The 18,402-nt window shown below is 42.1% G+C and overlaps 1 protein-coding gene across 4 annotated transcripts in view; it reads right to left on the reverse strand.

Moving 5' to 3' along the window:
* The window catches only part of LOC109922981 (protein phosphatase 1 regulatory subunit 12A-like), a 163,851-nt gene that overhangs the window by 65,945 nt on the left and 79,504 nt on the right, over positions 1-18,402 (reverse strand). For 3 of the 4 annotated variants that reach the window (XM_048607023.1, XM_048607022.1, XM_048607019.1), the window contains exons 4-8: positions 16,793-16,952; positions 15,252-15,396; positions 10,857-10,931; positions 7,712-7,803; positions 2,005-2,174 (exon numbers count right to left, since the gene is read on the reverse strand). In XM_048607023.1, coding sequence (XP_048462980.1) covers positions 2,005-2,174; positions 7,712-7,803; positions 10,857-10,931; positions 15,252-15,396; positions 16,793-16,952 — 642 coding nt within the window. The remainder of the gene's footprint in view (positions 1-2,004; positions 2,175-7,711; positions 7,804-10,856; positions 10,932-15,251; positions 15,397-16,792; positions 16,953-18,402) is intronic. The other variant, XM_048607020.1, reaches the window with a different exon arrangement.

Raw genomic sequence — 18,402 nt, forward strand, 5'->3', positions numbered from 1 at the left:
TTTTTCAGAAATAGGGAGGGCGAAGGGAGCTGGGAAATAAAGACACAGAGAAGGGTGGAGCTGGGGAAAGGTAGGTGGGATGGTGATAGGTGAGTGTAGGTAGGGAGTGTTGGGGATTAGTCAGTGGGATGAGTGAGGTGGATAGGTGGGAGAGAGGATGGACAGGTTGTGTCAGGTCGAGGAGGTGGGGATGAGACCAGGGGTGGAGAGATTTTAAAACTGCTGAATTCCACGTTTAGGCCATTGGGTTGTAGGATCCTGAGGCGGAATATGAGGTGCTGCTCCTCCAGTTTCCGGGTGGTGTCATTGTGACACTGGAGGAGACCCAGGATGGACATGTCACCCAGGGAGTGAGAGGGGGAGTTAAAATGGTTGGCAATCGGAAGGTGTTGTCGTTTGTCGTATACAGAGCGTAGATGCTCTACAAAACAGTCTCCGAGTCTATGCTTGGTCTCACCAATGTAGAGGAGGCCACATCAGGAGCAGCGAATGCAGTAGACCAAGTTGACAGATGTACAGTTAAACCCCTATCTGATATGAAAGGTTTGTTTTGAACCTTGAACGGAGGTGAGAGGGGAGATGTAGGGACAGGTGTAGCACTTCCTGCAGTTGCAGGGAAAGGTACTGGGGGTGGTGGGGGTGGTGGGGCTAGTGGGGAGTGGAGCGGATGAGAGAGTCGCGGAGTAAGCGGTCCCTACGAAAGACAGGTAGGGGTGGGGAGGGAAATATCTCTTTGGTTGTGTGGTTGGATTGTAGATGGCGGAAGTCGTGGAGAATGATATGTTGGATACGGAGGTTGGTGGGGTGATGCAAGGACAAGGGGGATTCTGTCTTTATTTGTATTGACGGGGAGGGGGTGTGAGGGCAGAAGTGCAGGAAATCTAAGAGATGCAGTTGAGAGCATTTTTGATTACCGGAGCGGGGAGGGAGGGGGAGCGGGGAGGGAGGGGGAGCGGGGAGGGAGGGGGAGGGGGGAGGGTGGGGGGCGGGGGGAGAAGTTCTGGTCCAGTTTTAAAATCTCCCCAGCCCCGGCCTCATCCCATGTCCAACCGTCCCACTCATCCTCACCTCCTTGACCTGACACAACCTGTCCATTTTCTTCCCCACTATCCACCCCACCCACCTCACTGACCAATCCCCACCACTCCCTACCTGCACTCACCTATCACCATCCCACCGACCTTCCCCAGCCCCACCCCTCCTCTCTCTATTTATTTCACAGCTCCCTTCCCCCCCCTCCCCTATTTCTGAAGAAGGGTCCTGACTTGAAATGTCAACTTTCCTGCTCCTCTGATGCTGCCTGGCCTTCTGTGCTCCTCCAGCTCCACACGGTGTTGTCACCTACATAGAATGGTGTTTTGAGTGAAGATAGCCAGACATTATTGATCTCCATTGCCTTCCTGATGCGTCTTGTAGGCCAGTTTGGTGAAGGAAATAAATTTGGAGTTGGACAATTGCATATGGTGCTTATTAAGGTGAGAGTGTATTTGACCTAGCTGACCTATTCACCATATTTGAAGTTGATTTGATATTCCTGGAGCCGAGTATTTCGGCTGCTGCCTGGTTCCCCAATACAGGCAAGACCATAATTTCTGAATTTGATATGTCAATGATAGCACCTTCACGTTTGAAAACTATGGTCATTGAGCAGATTCAACTTTTAGAATACACTTTTGGGCATTGAGACAATCAACAGAAATTAAGATGGGATGGGAAAGTGGAATTGATGCAGAATTTCATTATGATCTTATTGAATCGTGCAGCAGGTTCCTTCTTTTTAAAATGTTCTTGGCCTTATAATTTTACCTGTTAGCTGTGTTCCACGAAGATCCTTCTTCAGAGAAGCTAATGAGTACAGAATCCCAGCTTGAGTGAAATCTCGGGATTGAGGATCATGTGCATGACAGTGTAGCAGGAAATAAGAACACACCCAGCCCCGTGCTCATCTGCAAAGTGAGATCATTAAATCCCTGCCCCCACCAATAGAAAAGGCCTTTGACTTACCAGCTTCTGATTTAGCTTCATACGGCATCTCCTCCTCAGAACTTGAGCCATTCAACTTCTTCCTGTCTTCCTCATCATTGACATGCTCCAGCATTACAGACTGTAAGGTCTTGCGTTCTTTCTCATGCATTGAGATTTTATCTTTGCTGCTCATACGGGAAATAGAAGTCCTGGTGGGATAACGGATTAGCTCTGGTTGGCTGTTAGTGTGATGCGTGCAGCCCAGGACATGGTCAGCAAGTTCCATCTTTCAGGGTTAGACACAAAACTCAAACAGGGTATAAAGGAGCCATTCTCCAGCAGGCACTGCAAATAAGGGGGTGCTGATCTCAATGGCTGACAAACTTAACACAGAGTTCCATTATTGCATCCATATTTTCAAACAATTTGCTCCCAGCTCTCTCTTTCCTTATGGAACTCAGTCTGTTATCCTGCGCAACCACTTTTTCCCACTCTCTAAATGAGAGATGTATATTCCTAGCTCCATCACCTGGTGCTTGGCAATTGCAGATCTACAGTCCTGCCTGTAACATGTTCCCAACACATTCCTATTCAATGTGTAATCTGTCCTTAGCTCCCGTGTAAAGCATGCTGTTGATTTTCTGCCATTCTGTACATAATATATTGAGAACATTGCTATCCTCTGTTGTCCCCTGCTCTCCATCATTGTGTACCATACACTTCCAGCTCTCGGTTATGCTACATTGATGGATTCAAGATGGCGTCGACACAGGGCAACTCTTTGCGACCTCTCTACAGCAAATCTTACTCTCATTTCTTACAATCATTCTGCACTTTTAAACCTCAATTCTAGTACACGCTCAGCTCTGAATTCTTATGTAATGCACTCCCAAGATCTCTTCTGTTGTTTCATAAGATTTTCACAGCTCCCCTTTGCATAGTAGTATTCTTTTATGCTCTCTTTCATTCCCGGGCCTAACTTGTTTATTAGTCATGTTGTATTGTGATTCTTAAAAATGTGACTACCTTTCTTTGCAAGGTCAAGTGGGCACCACACAGCTGTTGCAGTGCTGCCGCCTACATCTGGGGGAATGCTGGAGTTGTTCTTTTGTACCCTGTTGGATCTCAAAGCACAAAACAATCAATCAGTGAACCCCTGATTCGGGCCCACAGGCTATCCTCGCACAGCGTTTTACTGGGCGAGGCATCACTCTCATTGTCCAGTGATGAAGCTGATACAGTGCAGCCGACTTCCAGCTAACTTGCACAAGGCCAGGCCTCAGCACACAGTGGATTCCTCTTCATTACATAGCACTGCAACACTCCTTGCTGCCCAGTATTTTTTCCTCTCAGCGTATTCCTTTATATCAAAATATTCAGAGCATAAATAAAGCAGCTCTGAATTTAAAGAAAAATTGCTTTGATTTGGAGCATATAAATTAGTGGACAATAAATGTTCAAGGTTCATCTAGTTTGCCTTCTGTCAGCCCCGTTGGTAGTCACATGATCGAATGACCGAGTTGCTGCCAATTTAATATGTGGTATGTTTTGAAAGATAGAGATGAAAAAATAGCAATGAGATTTAGGATTCTTACAAGAGTTAGAAGCAGGATGGTACAACTGGATGGGCTCAGGGTAGATAGGGAAAAGATAGATCACTTTGCTAAGGAACAAGTGCATTAGAAACACCAGAATTATAGAGGGAACCTGCAGGTTAAAGCAGTCAGCAGCAAGAATATTGAAGCAAGTGTCACATCTCTCAAACCTATTCAAATTGTTTATACACCTAAGTACAGGAGATTTTACGGCACACTTCTGGAGTAGGTGCAACTTGAACCTGGGTTTTCTGGTTCAGAAGTACTGCACAACAAGAGCCCTTAGCTAGAAGGTATCTGATAAAGTTTTACACTTGAAGCCGTGGAGATGATTAAATCTCATTTGTGGGTAAATTGGTTAGATTTGAAACGGAGTCAAGATGATTGAAGAGGGGATGTTAAATGGAAAAGGTCTTGGGAGTGTTCATGACTGGAGTTGTCCACAACTTACTTTAGATTCCCAGCTCTCTATGAACAGGATTTATAAATAACATTGTTCTTCTTTAAAACTGATAAATTAACAAACACGACTAAATGGCTCAGATTGTCAAAGTGAATATTTATGAAATTATGTTGATCCAAGTGGAATTTAGTCAATTGTTTTTAATATTAAATAAATTTAATTGGATGTACTTTGTAACAGGGAAATAAAGCATGAACACAATGGAGGTCTCTCCATTTGGAAAGATCTCTTATATTATTAGCTATTAGCTATTCTATCTTTACAATAAACCTTCTTATTTCCTCGATTCCATTCAGCTATATTGGTCACTGAGTTTCATCCCGAGTTTATCAATTAGGAGCATCTCATCCTACAGTCCAATAAGACCTTTGGTCATGCTATAATCTGTCCCACCAGCTGCAAGCTGTGCTTGTTTTACATCATCTTTGTAAACTCTTATTCTCCTCGTCATGCTTACCCAGGAGGTTCACATTTTCACCAAATTGCTAAGAAAATTTAAGTGTTCTTATCCTTTAAACTACCTTGGAAGCTGTGAATAAAATCATCTATTACTTTTAAAGTTCTGATTGAACTCACACTCACTGATATGTTTAATGGCAGCATTATTCCATTATTCTTGTCACACTTAAACATCTCTGCCTGAACATAATTCTTTTGTCCGGCTCTGACCCTGCGCAGTTTTGAACAAATCAGTGTGGAGTTCTCAGCACCAGCCCACTATTCATGACCACCCAGTTTATAGCATTAATCATTGCATTTGCGTTGTTGTTGGCAACTTATCCTTTGATATATTTCCACTCCCCTGGGCTCTCAGTCGTTTCTCCTTCAAAGCAGTGGCCTTTTCCACTTTTTATCCAGCCCAATCTTTGCTTGTAATCCCACTGTACCATGATCAGTTTCATTCAGATTACCATTTTCTCATCATTCCTCATCTCCTCTCCTTTTTGTGTAAGCATATCTCTTCTCCCATTTACTGAAGAAGGCTCAAGAATGGCTGATTTGGAAAGACAATTCCACTTGCATTGCTGGTCTTTGGACTTTCTCCCTCAAATTAGAGGCATGATATTTTTGTCTTAACAATATTTACACAATTGTGGTGTGGGATCCTGTCAGCTTTCCACTTTTATGCTTTGTGCTTCAACATTGTGTGCTCTCAGTCTTTTCCTTATAGCTCCACTGTGTTCAAATGAAGATTCAAATGAATGATCCGACGATCATTCCTTTACAAAACTTCCAAACTACGGGACACCTTACTGCTTTACACTTGCCAGCTTTTTACGTTCTTTGATCTTTAACCAAAAATTTTTGATATCTTTGTGCTAACTCTTTTCAAGATTGGTTTTTCACCTAGCTGTCTCAATCTTAAAACAGAGTGAACATGTGCAGGAATCTATCGCAAGGATGTATGATTTCACTTTACGTAGATTATTCTAACTATGTAAGGATATTTGTGACCTGATACTTTGACAGTTTTCCAGTTTAAACACCATCTTCAAAGTGACATAAATATGAAAAATTAGTAACAGACTCAGGGCCCTTAAGTTTCAGTACAAATTTTAGAGAACTCAAACTGGGGTTTTCACTAGAGAAAAATTGAATGACTCAAGAATTGTTTTTTTTTAAAACACTGAAAGGGATAGATAATGCAGATGTAATCAGATCATGTAACATACTCGAGTACAGAACAAGGAGAATAATAATTAACCAGGGAAAAGCACATTTCTGGACTAGAAGGGCTCTTGCTTTTCATAAGAGCGCAATGGAGATGCAGAATTGCCCCCAAGCTGTATCAGTTAATGCTGTTTCACCAAATATCCATAGCAAAGAATAGAAAAATTTCCTTCCAGTAGCTCAGTTAGTTAAGAAAATAAATAGTTGAGGATAGTTTATGATGAAAAGAGCTTTATGAACAGGAGTAAAGATCAAAGGGCATAGAACGCATAGAGATCTCACTTGTCATATGTAATATTGGATGGAAGGTTTGGGAAGGCCATTCTGAAGCTTTTGACCGGGCAGAGTATGAGAAGGAAATAGTGAACAACAAGTTCGTTTCAGAGGTTCAAGTACTTGTGAAGACAGCATGGTTAAAAGAAATAGGATTTGCACTTTTGAAACACCTCATGGTTCCCAAATTTTCTCCATGGGCTTCACATGGGATGAATCACCTTGAAATTAAATGGTGGTAATTTGGCCAAGCAGCAGTGGGAGTGGCAGAAAGGAACTCTGTTTAAAATACGATCTGGAAGGACAATAATTCATACAATGCAGGACTTTCTCAATAATGCACCTTAGTATCAGCAGAGATTAGGCATTCAAGTCCTAGAGTGGGGCTTGAATACACAACCTTCCCACCCAATGCGAAGCATTCACTGAAACAGCTGACTGCATATGGTCTATCTTAGCACGGTTATGCTGGCACAAGGTCTGCTTTCATACAGAGCTGGGATTGAAAGATTGATGCAGTACTTGAAGTGACCACTGGGGGTTATTAGCACACTTTTCAAAGAAAAACTGCAGTTGAAGTATTTTGTGAAAGGAAAGGAAAACGGCAGTATTTTATTTTCTGTGCATTTTTAGAATTGCAGCAATGAACTGCTTTCTTTTCATAAAAAACATCTGGTACAAACTCAATTGAAAGAGGGCTGCACTGTACTCTGGATATTAGAACAGCGAGACATTCACACACAAGATTCCCAGTACATCTTCAACTCCACACTCTTGTAGCACCTGGCAGCTGCCACTTAGAGATCACAGGAAACTCGGCTCCATTTGTACTGATCAGAGAAAAAGCAACACTAATCCATAGGTGTGCCGCAATTTTCAAGCAATGACACAAATCACTTATGGGCCTGGTGGCAAGTTGGAAATATATCTCCCAGGCTCCTACCAGTACTGCTGTGCAACTGGCTGTTATATTGTAACTGAAAAGGGCCTAAGATGCGGACAGGGGAGGTGGTCAACTACAGGTACAAATTAAGTTAAGAGTGTGTGCGTGTGCGTTGGAAGTGGTCTTAAGCATTTCCTGGAACATTTGACATCAACTTTAAAATCTCAACCAAATGAGTTTATTTTTAAATTGTATGGCAATAATTAGAAGTATTAAAATATAGTAAAACAATATCAAAATTGATTAAATTTAAGAGAAACAGCCTGTGAGCATTCAATATCCATGACCATTATAGTGGCTGCACTTTTCTACAGTTTAAAATCCAATATCATGCCTTCATCAGCAGATCTAAACTATTTCCCCTGCCCTTTAAACAGGTAGGTCAAAGCTGTTAAATGTCACGTCTATTTGATAATGGTTTCATTCAAAATCTCTCATTTCAGCATAGATGGATAGCATGACCCTTTCATACTGAGCTTTGGCACACTTGGATATTTGTCTCTGGTAACCAGAGTTTAACATTTTTGCTCTGCAAAATGGCCTCATCTGTTTTTGGCACTGATTTTGAATTGTATTGATACTCCCACTTTCAGTGGGGAGAGAAGAGGGGAAGGTGGCAGGAGGGGACGGACAGGAGTGTTTTGTTTTAAGCATTAGCTCAGTTCCTTGATTGGTGAATATTGTGCCCACAGTTTTGAAAAAAAAAATCCAGTGGTGTTATTGTGAGTACTGGCACACCACTCATCAAACAGTGAGTCTACATGCTGTTGAATCATGGAGACAAATTCAGCACGAACTAACCTCCTGGTCCTGGATGGAAGCTGCTGTGAGGCATTCGACAATTCAATCAGGGAGGCCTCCATCTTGGCTTGTTTCTCCTTCTCCATTTTCATCTTTTGTTTTGCACAGAGGATAGAGAATACAATATACAACTTAATTCATATGCTTCTATACTTCTAACTCAGTGGAATAGATGCACTAAGGACGTTTTAGAAGGCCACAAAAGGTCCAACTCAATAGCCCACATTTGCACAATTCAGGATGTCAGAATCTTGTCCAAACCATTAAAAAAAATCACTACAATTGGTCACTAAGACAACAATAATAAACCCCATTGATTACAGGATCTAAGAGAAACCTATGCAAGTTGTTTGCAATACAATAAAGAATGAAGAGTCATTCAATAGCTTGGAGGAACATGGAAGTGAATGGAGCAGTGCCACAGCAACTACTCTCCCGAGATCCACTGATAACTCCTGGGGAGAACTTGCCTGTGAGACTTCTTCTCCACTGCCAAACCATTTCGACAAATTCCAATTTCTCATGTCCACGGTGGACCCAAGTCTCCCCAGCATTTTTGGAATCACAAAACTCCTCCCTTTAAATGGACACTGGTATAGGTGTTGAAGAAGTCAGTGTTTTCTGGTGCTGTCAAGGAAGGGGGTTGGAGGGAGAAAACCCACAGCCAGTGTCACTCCTACTTTTCTTAAATCAGAATGAGATCACTTCAATTTGAAGCAAAGGGCCTGCAGTCAGATCAACCAGCATCTGTTCCTAAAGGGGCATTACTTTCTCACATACAATAAATCACTGCCTCCCAAATAGAGTATGCCGCTTGATTGCAGGTTACAGCAGGTACATTCTGTTGGAGGATAAGGACTTACTTAGGTTTTACAGCACCTCGGTGCGCTGATGCTGCAGTCAGCATACGACCAAAGCACGATGCCAAATAACTGCTATCAGTGTCTGGTGCAACACCAAGCACTAACATGTAGAAAGAGCAATTGGGAAACCAGGAAGTAGGGAAGAATGAATTGTGTTAAGTATTTTAACATGTTATATGGATCTGTGCAGTATCAATCAGATAACTTGAGAATTAAAGGCAGAATCTCCGTTATCCACCTAATCCTTCACAATTTCTTTTTGTGGATTGGCTTATACCCCACTCTCTGTTCAAAATGCCCTCTCTCTCAACTGTTTTATGTTTGGCTGCGCCTTTGTTCTTAAGCAGTTACAGCTATTAGATAACTTAGCTAGCATGCAACCACACGTCTGATCATCAGGAACAGGTCCCTGCACTGGAATGAGGGAGACAGAAACTGACATGAACACGGCACACTGCACTCCCTATCACTGGCCATCTTCACATGCAAATCATGAGGAGATACTAAGCCAGAGGTGATTTCCCATTATGAAGACTGGAGAGATTTGCCTGCTGCATTGCACTTCCCAGTGTTTGTTTAACACGCCACATTGCACTGAGTAGGCTTCCAGTTGCTAGAACTCTGTCAATGTCAGGTGGAAAGTCGAATTCTTATCTAGCCAAATGCAGTGTTCTTTCTGTCAGGAGCAGATGAATGAACTTGGATTATCAATGGAATTGCTTCACATTAACTGCTGCAATGCATTTTAAAGTGGCATTTGCCATTTTCCCAATGCCCTGTTCAGAAATCTGACCAATAAACAGCCTTCTCTTTGACACCAATGGTTTTCTTAGCTTCACTAGAGATGCAGCCTCAGGTTTATTAGTGAAAATCAACTTCACATCTTGAACCATCTTTTGCCACTGCCACTTTGGTGCTTCTAGAATTATAACCATGGATGATGAATCCAGTATTACAACTCACTTGGCAAACCCCATTCCGCGCTACCCACCACTGTAGTACAGTACGCATACACACACATAAATACCATTAAATGTTCAACAAGGGGGAAACATCAATGATGTTGAGTCAAACATTGTTACATCAGCTAAACGAAAGATGACTTGCATTCATTCATGCAGGCCTCTTCATTATTTCACATTGTCCAAAAGCTCTTTACAACTAATGAAATAATTTTGAAGTATAGTCATTGTAATGTTGGAAATACACCAGCCAGTCCATACACAGCAAGGTCCCACAAAAAAACAAGATAAAACAAAAAGATCATCCAGGTTTGGCATTGGTTGCAGCAAACTTATTGGCCAAGATTCCCCTGCTGTCCTTCAGATGATGACACAGAATCTTTGATAACTCCCCATGACAACAGATATAGCCTTCACTTTAACATGTCATCCGAAAGGCAGCACCTCAGACAGTGCAGTTCTCTGCTGGTACTGCACACGTGTGTCACTTTAGATTGTGTGTTCAAATCTCTGGAGAGGGACTTAAATGTACAAACACCTGACTCAGAGCTGAGATGTACAGATGGCACTATATTGAATGTGGCTGAATATGATGCTGAGAGAGGCTCCTAACTCAAGAGTCCTATGAAACCATCTCAAGTCAAATATAGCCCATGTTATAAACGTGGCAATTAAACTGTACAATCCTAAAATTTGACCAAGAGAAAATCTCAATACAAAAGTAACATTGAAAGTTTCTGCTTCCTGTATTTCACAGGAGAGATGAAAAACCTGCCACAATCAGGAGAATGAGTATAAATGAGGAACAGAACAAGATTGAAGAGGACCTCTAAATAGAAATGAACAATTAAAAAAAGAGTCCAGCCTAACAGACATTCTAAAATCCCTTTAGCCAGCCCGAACTAAATGAGAAACTTTATATTCAATAATCTGCTTAATTTTGGCTACTGTACAGATATACAATTTTAAAGGAATTTCTAGCAGGTTTCAGAATTATGCTGAGGTCATGTGGACTTTCCCAAAGTTGTTTTGAGGTGAAGATATTCCTTGAAAGGAGATTTCCTACGATACTATTTGTGGTTCTAGCAATGGTTTTTGTCTACTAATTATGGACATATGGCAGTGGTTGGAAGCAGTTCATCAAATAGCGAACAAGAAGATCCCACCCCCTTGGTTCCCTGCCAAACTAAATCAACAGTTAAGGGGATGTCAGCTGCCTTTTTAGCCTTGTCAAGAAATTTACCCTAAGACTCGTCCCTACTGTATGTGAGCAGGATGGCCTGAAACGGCCGTCAGTACATCACTCTGTCAGATACTTACAATAGCTTGTTTCTTCTGTAGCTCCTCCAGCATTTCCAAGAGGTTTTCATCTGCTACATCAAATGCTGTTTGACCCTGTGATTCAGGAAAAATCTGTCAATCTCCTGATAGTAAACAATTGCTACTGTCTATTTAACTTTAGAGACAGATAAACAAATATGTAAGCCCCCCCCTCCCCGGTCTATACAATGCAACCAAATCAGCACAATGCTTGTCACTGTGAAATTATTACCACCTTAATTTGAACCCCAAGCCCTTCATTACTTGACCCACTCAGCATGCGAAAGGTCAAGTACCCACTCAACAAGTATTTCAACTGCACTTTAAAAATTGCATCTTTACGATTCAATTTCTTCTTAAGACGCTTTCGCTCCATTTTATCTACAGGAAAATATCTTTCTCGAATTGAAGTATGTCAGTCTCCCAGGCAGTTCTAGAAATATAGTCAGGCTCAGTTCTCAGGAAACAGAGATCAGACAACATCTGTAGCCCTGCAGCCAGCTTCAGGTTTAGCCCCAGCTTTCCAGTTATTGACTAAAGCTTTCATAATTGTTTTATCAGAGTCTAGCCTCCTGATACAGAGCACTTTCATCAGCATTAAACTGTGAACAGGTTCCATTGTGAAACTATTAATGATTACTGTCTGAATATGCTCTGTGCCCATGTAAAATCATTGTATTTACTCTATATTAGTCCAAGAGTAGAGTCATCCAGGGTAATAACCAGGCTTTGTTGTTTACAGATGGCCATAGGGAGACTGGATTCAGCTTTGTCAATGCCCCACAGTTTATCCATCCATAAAGAAATATAAAAGTGAAGTTGCTCAAGCAACTAAAACCAATAGAACATCTCACATTTTGCATAATTTTCCAAATTGTGAAGCAGAAATCCAAAATGCAAGTTGAACAGAAAAAATCAATAATCAGTTTTCCACGATACCTTAATTTTTATTTTCTAATTTAGAGTAATGCAAAGGAAAGCACAACAATATGGTACAGTACACAAATATAATGTACTACAGACTATCAATTTACAGAAATAAAATCAAAGAAAGCTACACAGTAGAAAACAGAGGAAAGTGGTACGATATGAAGCAGCATCGTTGTTGTGGAACAGCACAGCACAATATAGCATGCAGTGAAAGGTACAAAATTCAGTACAGCTTAGAGCAGCATAGTCTATTTAAACTCAACTGAACAAACTGCTTACACTGAAGTAGATAAAATTTCAAAAGTATTGCAAAAGAGAGCGAAGAAGCTTTGAGAAATGAAATCCAATAAAGAGGAATACATTGCAATAGTCAATACTATTCAATATAGATGAAATCCTGAAATATAAATATAGTGTAATAATAGCAGAATACAAAATGTCACGCTCATCAAGAGCAACAGTAATAGTATGCAACATTCAGCAATGCGACAACTTAGAAAGCACGTTGCATGTACGACAATACAGACCAACACAGTCAAACATAGTAACATTCATGCCACACAAATGCCAGACTATGACCATCACCAATAAGAGACAGACAATCTAGACCACCTCTTGACATTCAATGGTGTTACCATCTCTGAATCCCCCACTATCAACATCCTGGGGGTTACCATTGACCAGAAATTCAACTGGACTCACCACATTAACAGAGTGGCTACAACAGCAGGCCAGAAGCTAGGAATACTTGGCGAGTAATTCACCTCCTGACTCCTCAAAGTCTGTCCACCAACTACAAGGCAGAAGTCAGGAGTGTGATGGAATACTCCCCACTCGCCTGAATGAGTGCCACTCCAACAACACACAAGAAGCTTGACACCATCCAGGACAAAGCAGCCCACTTGATTGGCACAACATCCACAAGCATCCGCTCCCTCCACCACCGATGCTCAGTAGCAGCAGTGTGTACTATCTACAAGATGCGCTGCACAAATTCACCAAAGATCCTCAGACAGCACCTTCCAAACCCACGACCACTTCCATCTAGAAGGACAAGGGTAGCAGACATTTGGGAACGCCACCACCTCTAAGTTCCCCTCCAAGTCACTCACCATCCTGACATGGAAACATATCACCGCTCCTTCACTGTCACTGGGTCAAAATCATGGTATTCCCTCCCTAATAGCATTGAGAGTCAAACCACAGCAGAAGGACTGCAGCGGTTCAAGAAAGCAGCTCACCACCACCTTCTCAAGGGCAACTAGGGATGGGCAAGAAATGCTGGCCAGCCAGCGACGCCCACATCCCACAAATGAATAGAGAACAAATAATAGAGCAAAAGCTTCTCGTAACATTTTAACACAATGCACTATATTGGTCCACTATGACTTTTGGCAAGTTAGCAACTGGGAGGCAGTTTGCAGGATACAAACAGCAATGTGGCAACTCACTGATGAATCTCATTGTTGCTCTTGGCTGAGAGAGCACAATGAGATAAACAACAACCACGGGTGTTGATGAAACATTTTAACAGAGTAAAAGGCACAATGCCTTTCACAAGAACAACATAACACAAAATTTGCTAGATAAGGAGATATAGGAGAGCAGGATCAAAATCTTGGCCAAAACAATACTTTTTAGATAGTGTCACAAAAGTCTTGGCAATTGAAGGCCTGGCATGGAGCGATTAAAGTTGGTAATGCATGTAAGGCTAAAATTAAAGAGTGCAGATACCCACAATCACTTCCATCCAGAAAGACAAGGGCAGCTGATACATGGAAATACTATCACCTGCAAGTTCCCATCCAACCGTTCGCGATCCTGACTTGGAAATATAATTGCCGTTCGTTCAGTGTCGCTGGGATTAAAATCCCAGAATTCCCTCCTTACTAGCATAGTGGGTCGACCTACACCAAATAGACTGCAGCTCACCACCACCTTCTCAACAGGCACTAGAGATGGGCGATAAATGCTGGCCATGGCAGCAATGCCCACATCCCCTGCATGAACAATAATGATGATTGTAGGGTTGTTGGAGACAACAGAGACAGAGGAGGTTGTGGAGGAATTTAAAGAGAAGAGAGAGCTTTTTAAAATTGAGCTGTTTCTTAAATGGGAGTAAATGCAGTTCAGTGCAATGGACAAATGGGAAGTTGGGCAAGTTCAGTCATGGGCAGAAGAGTTTTGAATGCCCTCAGGTTTTCACAGATTAAAAGTGGGTGAGGTTGGAGACACATCTGAGAGTGTGTGTGGAGGTGGGGGGGAATGGGCTCAGATGCAGGGCATGCAGCCATACCTACATTGAAATAGTCAGGTGTAGAGGTGAAAAAGGCATGGATGAAGGTTTCAGCTGATGAGTTAAACGTAGGTACACTTGCAAAATGCTATGGAGGCGAATTAGGCAGTCTTATTGATGATGCAGAATCAACATTGGAAGCTCTGGGTCGAAAACAATACTAAGTTTGGAAACAGAGAATATACGGTCACAGGCGGTTTCCAAGGAGAGGAATGGACTCAGTGGCTTGGAATGGAGCTTGGTGTGGGAACTGGAGCAAGTTTCTGCTCATCCAGTACTGCACATCAGACAGTTGTGTCAGTGCTGTAGCCTAAAGAAGGCTGAGCTGGCACAGATGACTGTTGCATCTCCTTTTTCCTTTGTTAAAGTTAACCTTTCTTCTCTATTTCTCTTCCTGAATTTCAATTCACCTCCCTGCTGTTTTTTTTAAGCTCTTAAGTCTACTGGTTAAGGTCACACCGTTGGTTCCATTATTCACTAAGGTCCCAAATGCCCCGTCATCTCACTGTGTTGTAGTCTGCTCAAACTTTCAGCAGCCATCAGGGCAAAAAGAAGATTGTATCAGAATTCATCACCACATGTTATTAAATGCTCCATTCAGCAAGCTTTGGTGCAATGATAAAAGTGCAATCTGGAGTCACTTTGTTTAATGAAGTGCAATGATATGAAATTATAGTGCATGACTCATTTGCTCATACAACTTTACAGTGATTCAGTGAGGGAACTCAATTAACATTAACACCGTTACAATCAATAAGATAAAAATGGTCACAAGTCTGGAAGTATAAAGAGTTGAACTGGTGCAAACGGAGATACAGTCAGAAATTCAGAATGTTAATGGAGAATATTTGAGCCCGACAGCATGAGGGAACGGGATTAACATGCAGTGTGCCTAATCCTGACGTGTCCAGGAGTGATTGGTTGAGAAGCAAGAATGGGAACCCAGGTTGATTTTCCCTTTATCCAAAAGGCAGTTTAGTTGTTCTTCAAAGGTAGATGGAGATGAAATCTGGGATCTTCCTAATTTGCAAAGTATGATACCACATCAGGGCCTTGGAGAGGCGCCCGAGACAATGACTTCAGTCTCAATATCTGGTACCCACTTTCACCGAAAAAATCAGCAGCAGTGTGGGAACACCAAATCCACCATTAAATAATGTCAGACTCACCACTTTATTAATGGCCTGCATGTTGCACAGATTCTCCACTAGCAGTTTGCACACCTCCTCTTTTCCCCAGTGTGACGCTGCATGCAACGGAGTCCAACCATCATTGTCCAGGCTGTTCACATCAAAGCCAGCCTGGATCAACAACCTGCAACAAAAGAAACGTGATACACAAAGACTTGGTCCAGGAAAGGCTAGCACAGGAGAAAGCACCTTCATTGCAGAGCCCACCGCTTTCTTCAGATATGTATCCTTCATATTTTGGGAGTCAGTTAGCTCAGTTGACAGTACAGCTGGTTTTGCAACACAGACTGACACCAATATTACCGGTTTGATTTCCACACCAGCAGAGGTAATGAAGGTCCCACCTTCTCGACATCACTCCTTGCCTCAGGCGTGGTTACTGAGATTACACCACCACCAGTGGTGGTGTCTGTCTCTCGCTCTCTAATGAGAAAGCAGCCCTATGGTCCTCTGGGACTATGGCAACATTATCCTGTCCAGTGAACTTTCTGAGCAGAAACATAACAGTCCTGCCAATAACGGTAGGAGGGAGTGAACAGTAAAGAATTATAAGATTTAATGAACTTATTTTTTGAAACATTTTGGTAAATTTGTACTTGCTATCAGCACTTTTCCACATTTTATGTTCAATGCCATAACAAAGTATTCCCCAGCCAGGCCCATCACAGACAATACAGACAGTAAATCCCCTTTACACAGTAAATGTATGTTAACCAGATTATGTTGTGAGCCAGACTGACTGTGGGGAATGCCAATTAGCACTAGCAGTTTCATGCTTTGCATCAACTAGAAAATGAGTGAAATTCTCAGGATCCTTCTAGCACCGAGTGGGCAGACTGCAATGCTGTCAGTGTGGGCTAGATTGCAACCTAGATTCCACAGGCCAGCTCCCAAGAGACACAAATTATCATAGGCGCCAAGAAAAACCCAACTCAAGGTTACAGCTGGAGGTCATCCACCCATTCTGTTTCACTTTCTGGTTTCAAGTAGGACTGCAAAGGACAATCTATCCCCAGAGATCGCCAGGAAAATGCCTCTGACTGAGGGGTTACTGCAATAGAATCTAAATGTCTCAGATTATCTCCTTACTTTGGCACTCTTTCACCGCACTCACCTAGGTTATTCTGGATATACTACATTTAACACTTGAGTGTGCACTTCGCAACCGACCTGTTTTACAGTCTCAAATGCAAACCTGCACCCGTACAATGTACTGTCGTCACTTAGATATATTTAGCTAGAAGTTTCCTCAAACTATTATTTTGTCCCATACTTTGAGCCACGTACAGCCTGAGGAATCACATCACATCACAGCATAGCCTGACCCTGTTCTTGATACTGCATCAAGTAAAATTTGGTCCCAATGGCCGGAAACAGAAAAGCCATTTTACAAAAAGGTCAACAGAACGTCAAATATTAAAGATCATTTAAAAAGAAATATGTTTATAAAACAGGATAAACAGGGTGTCAGGGGAAAACCTGTTCACTAACAGGGAATTCAATGACTTCTGTGCACTCACTTTATAACCTCCAAGTAACCTTTGGCTGCAGCAACATGAAGGGCACTGGCTCCAGTTTTGGGATGTCGAATATCCTCTATTTTCCCTCGATTTAGCCATTGTCTGGCATCCTGGACCATTCGCTGTTCTTCCTCCTTCCTGGCGACCTCCACATCAATGCCTGAAGTCAAGAAACACAAAACACCTGTCACTGTCAACAGAAAACCTGGCATCGCATCAGTCTACCCGCAAATGGATTTTATTCCATACAGCCGCCAGTTTTGTGGTATGTGCTGCCAGTTTTACAACTTTTGTCCTGTTTGTTGCAGTGCATCCTTCCATTCTTCCCAGTTGTTGTTGCCATTTAAATTGCCACTCATTCACAGCAGTCAGGAACAGAATTCTTTTCTAACGTCCCAAAATAATTTCCACGTGTGGTCCCTCTCAGAGTGGTGGTTGGCAGAGGCCTTATGAGGTTTTGAGTTCACCTACAACACTTCAATTGACCCTGCTGAGAGTATTCTCCGACTATGCCCTTCACAATGTAATAGAAAGTAGGGTCAGATAAGCCACACGATCTTGCATACAGCAAATTAAAGGCATTTGAAATTTTGATTATAACTAAATGGCAAAGGACAAGAGGAGAGTGGAAGTGGCATCCATTCTTTCTCCACTATTGGGAATGATGTGTCACAGCTGAAGTTCTGCCCACAGTGTCAGCTGTATCTCAATGAGATTACCTCGTTTCCAACAGGAAAGTCATGGAATTACTGCAGAAATTAGAGCACAAGATGTAGGCTGACAATCCAGTGTAGTATTAAGGGAGTGTTGCGCTGTCTGAGGTACTGTATTCTGGAGGAGACATTAAATCAAAGACCCTTTCGTCCTCTTGGGGCGGAAAGAGGAGGAACATTTATCTGTTCTTCTTCAAGACTCCCCAATACTTTCTATCATGCAGCCAAGAATAAAAGGAACCTTACTGGTCATTATCTCACTGATTTTTATGGAAACTTCCTGTACATTTCCCTCAATGAAAATGGTGACTACAATTTATTCGGACTTTATCGGCTATTGGACTCAGAGATACACTGAGGTTGTGAAAGGCACTATATACAAAAGCTAAGTCGGTCGGTCTGTCTTTCTTTGTGGGTGAGGGTGAGGATGGAATGTGCCTGTTAGGGCTATGAACTGCAAAGGTTCCTTTCCATCCTGCAATGTTAACTCCAGCAGCCATTAAAGATGTCTAGTGGCACCGCATTTGACAAGTTAAATTTTGTCTCTTTTTCTCATCTGTTTCCATTATTTTTTGCTTTGCTGGTCCTTGCATTATTTCACCTCTTCTGTTTCGGTCTCATTTGCTTCTCTCTTTCTGACTTTTTATTTTGTTTCTCAGTCCTGAACTACTTCTCTCTCTGTGTTTTTGCTTTCTTTTTGTCTGTTCTTTGACTCAGAGGTGATGGATGGGATTGGAATAGCAGGAGGAGAAGGAGAAGGAGCCATCGATGACTCCAGGCAACATTTTCTGGTGCAGATTTTCTTCGGTAACACAGCATTCAGTCAGCTCATAATGGCTCCTTCCCTGTCTACCTCCCGCGTTTCTTATGTTACTGAAATCTCTCATGCCCACCCTG

This window comes from Rhincodon typus, chromosome 17 (genome assembly GCF_021869965.1).
Source record: "Rhincodon typus isolate 14 chromosome 17, sRhiTyp1.1, whole genome shotgun sequence".
NCBI lineage: Eukaryota > Metazoa > Chordata > Chondrichthyes > Orectolobiformes > Rhincodontidae > Rhincodon > Rhincodon typus.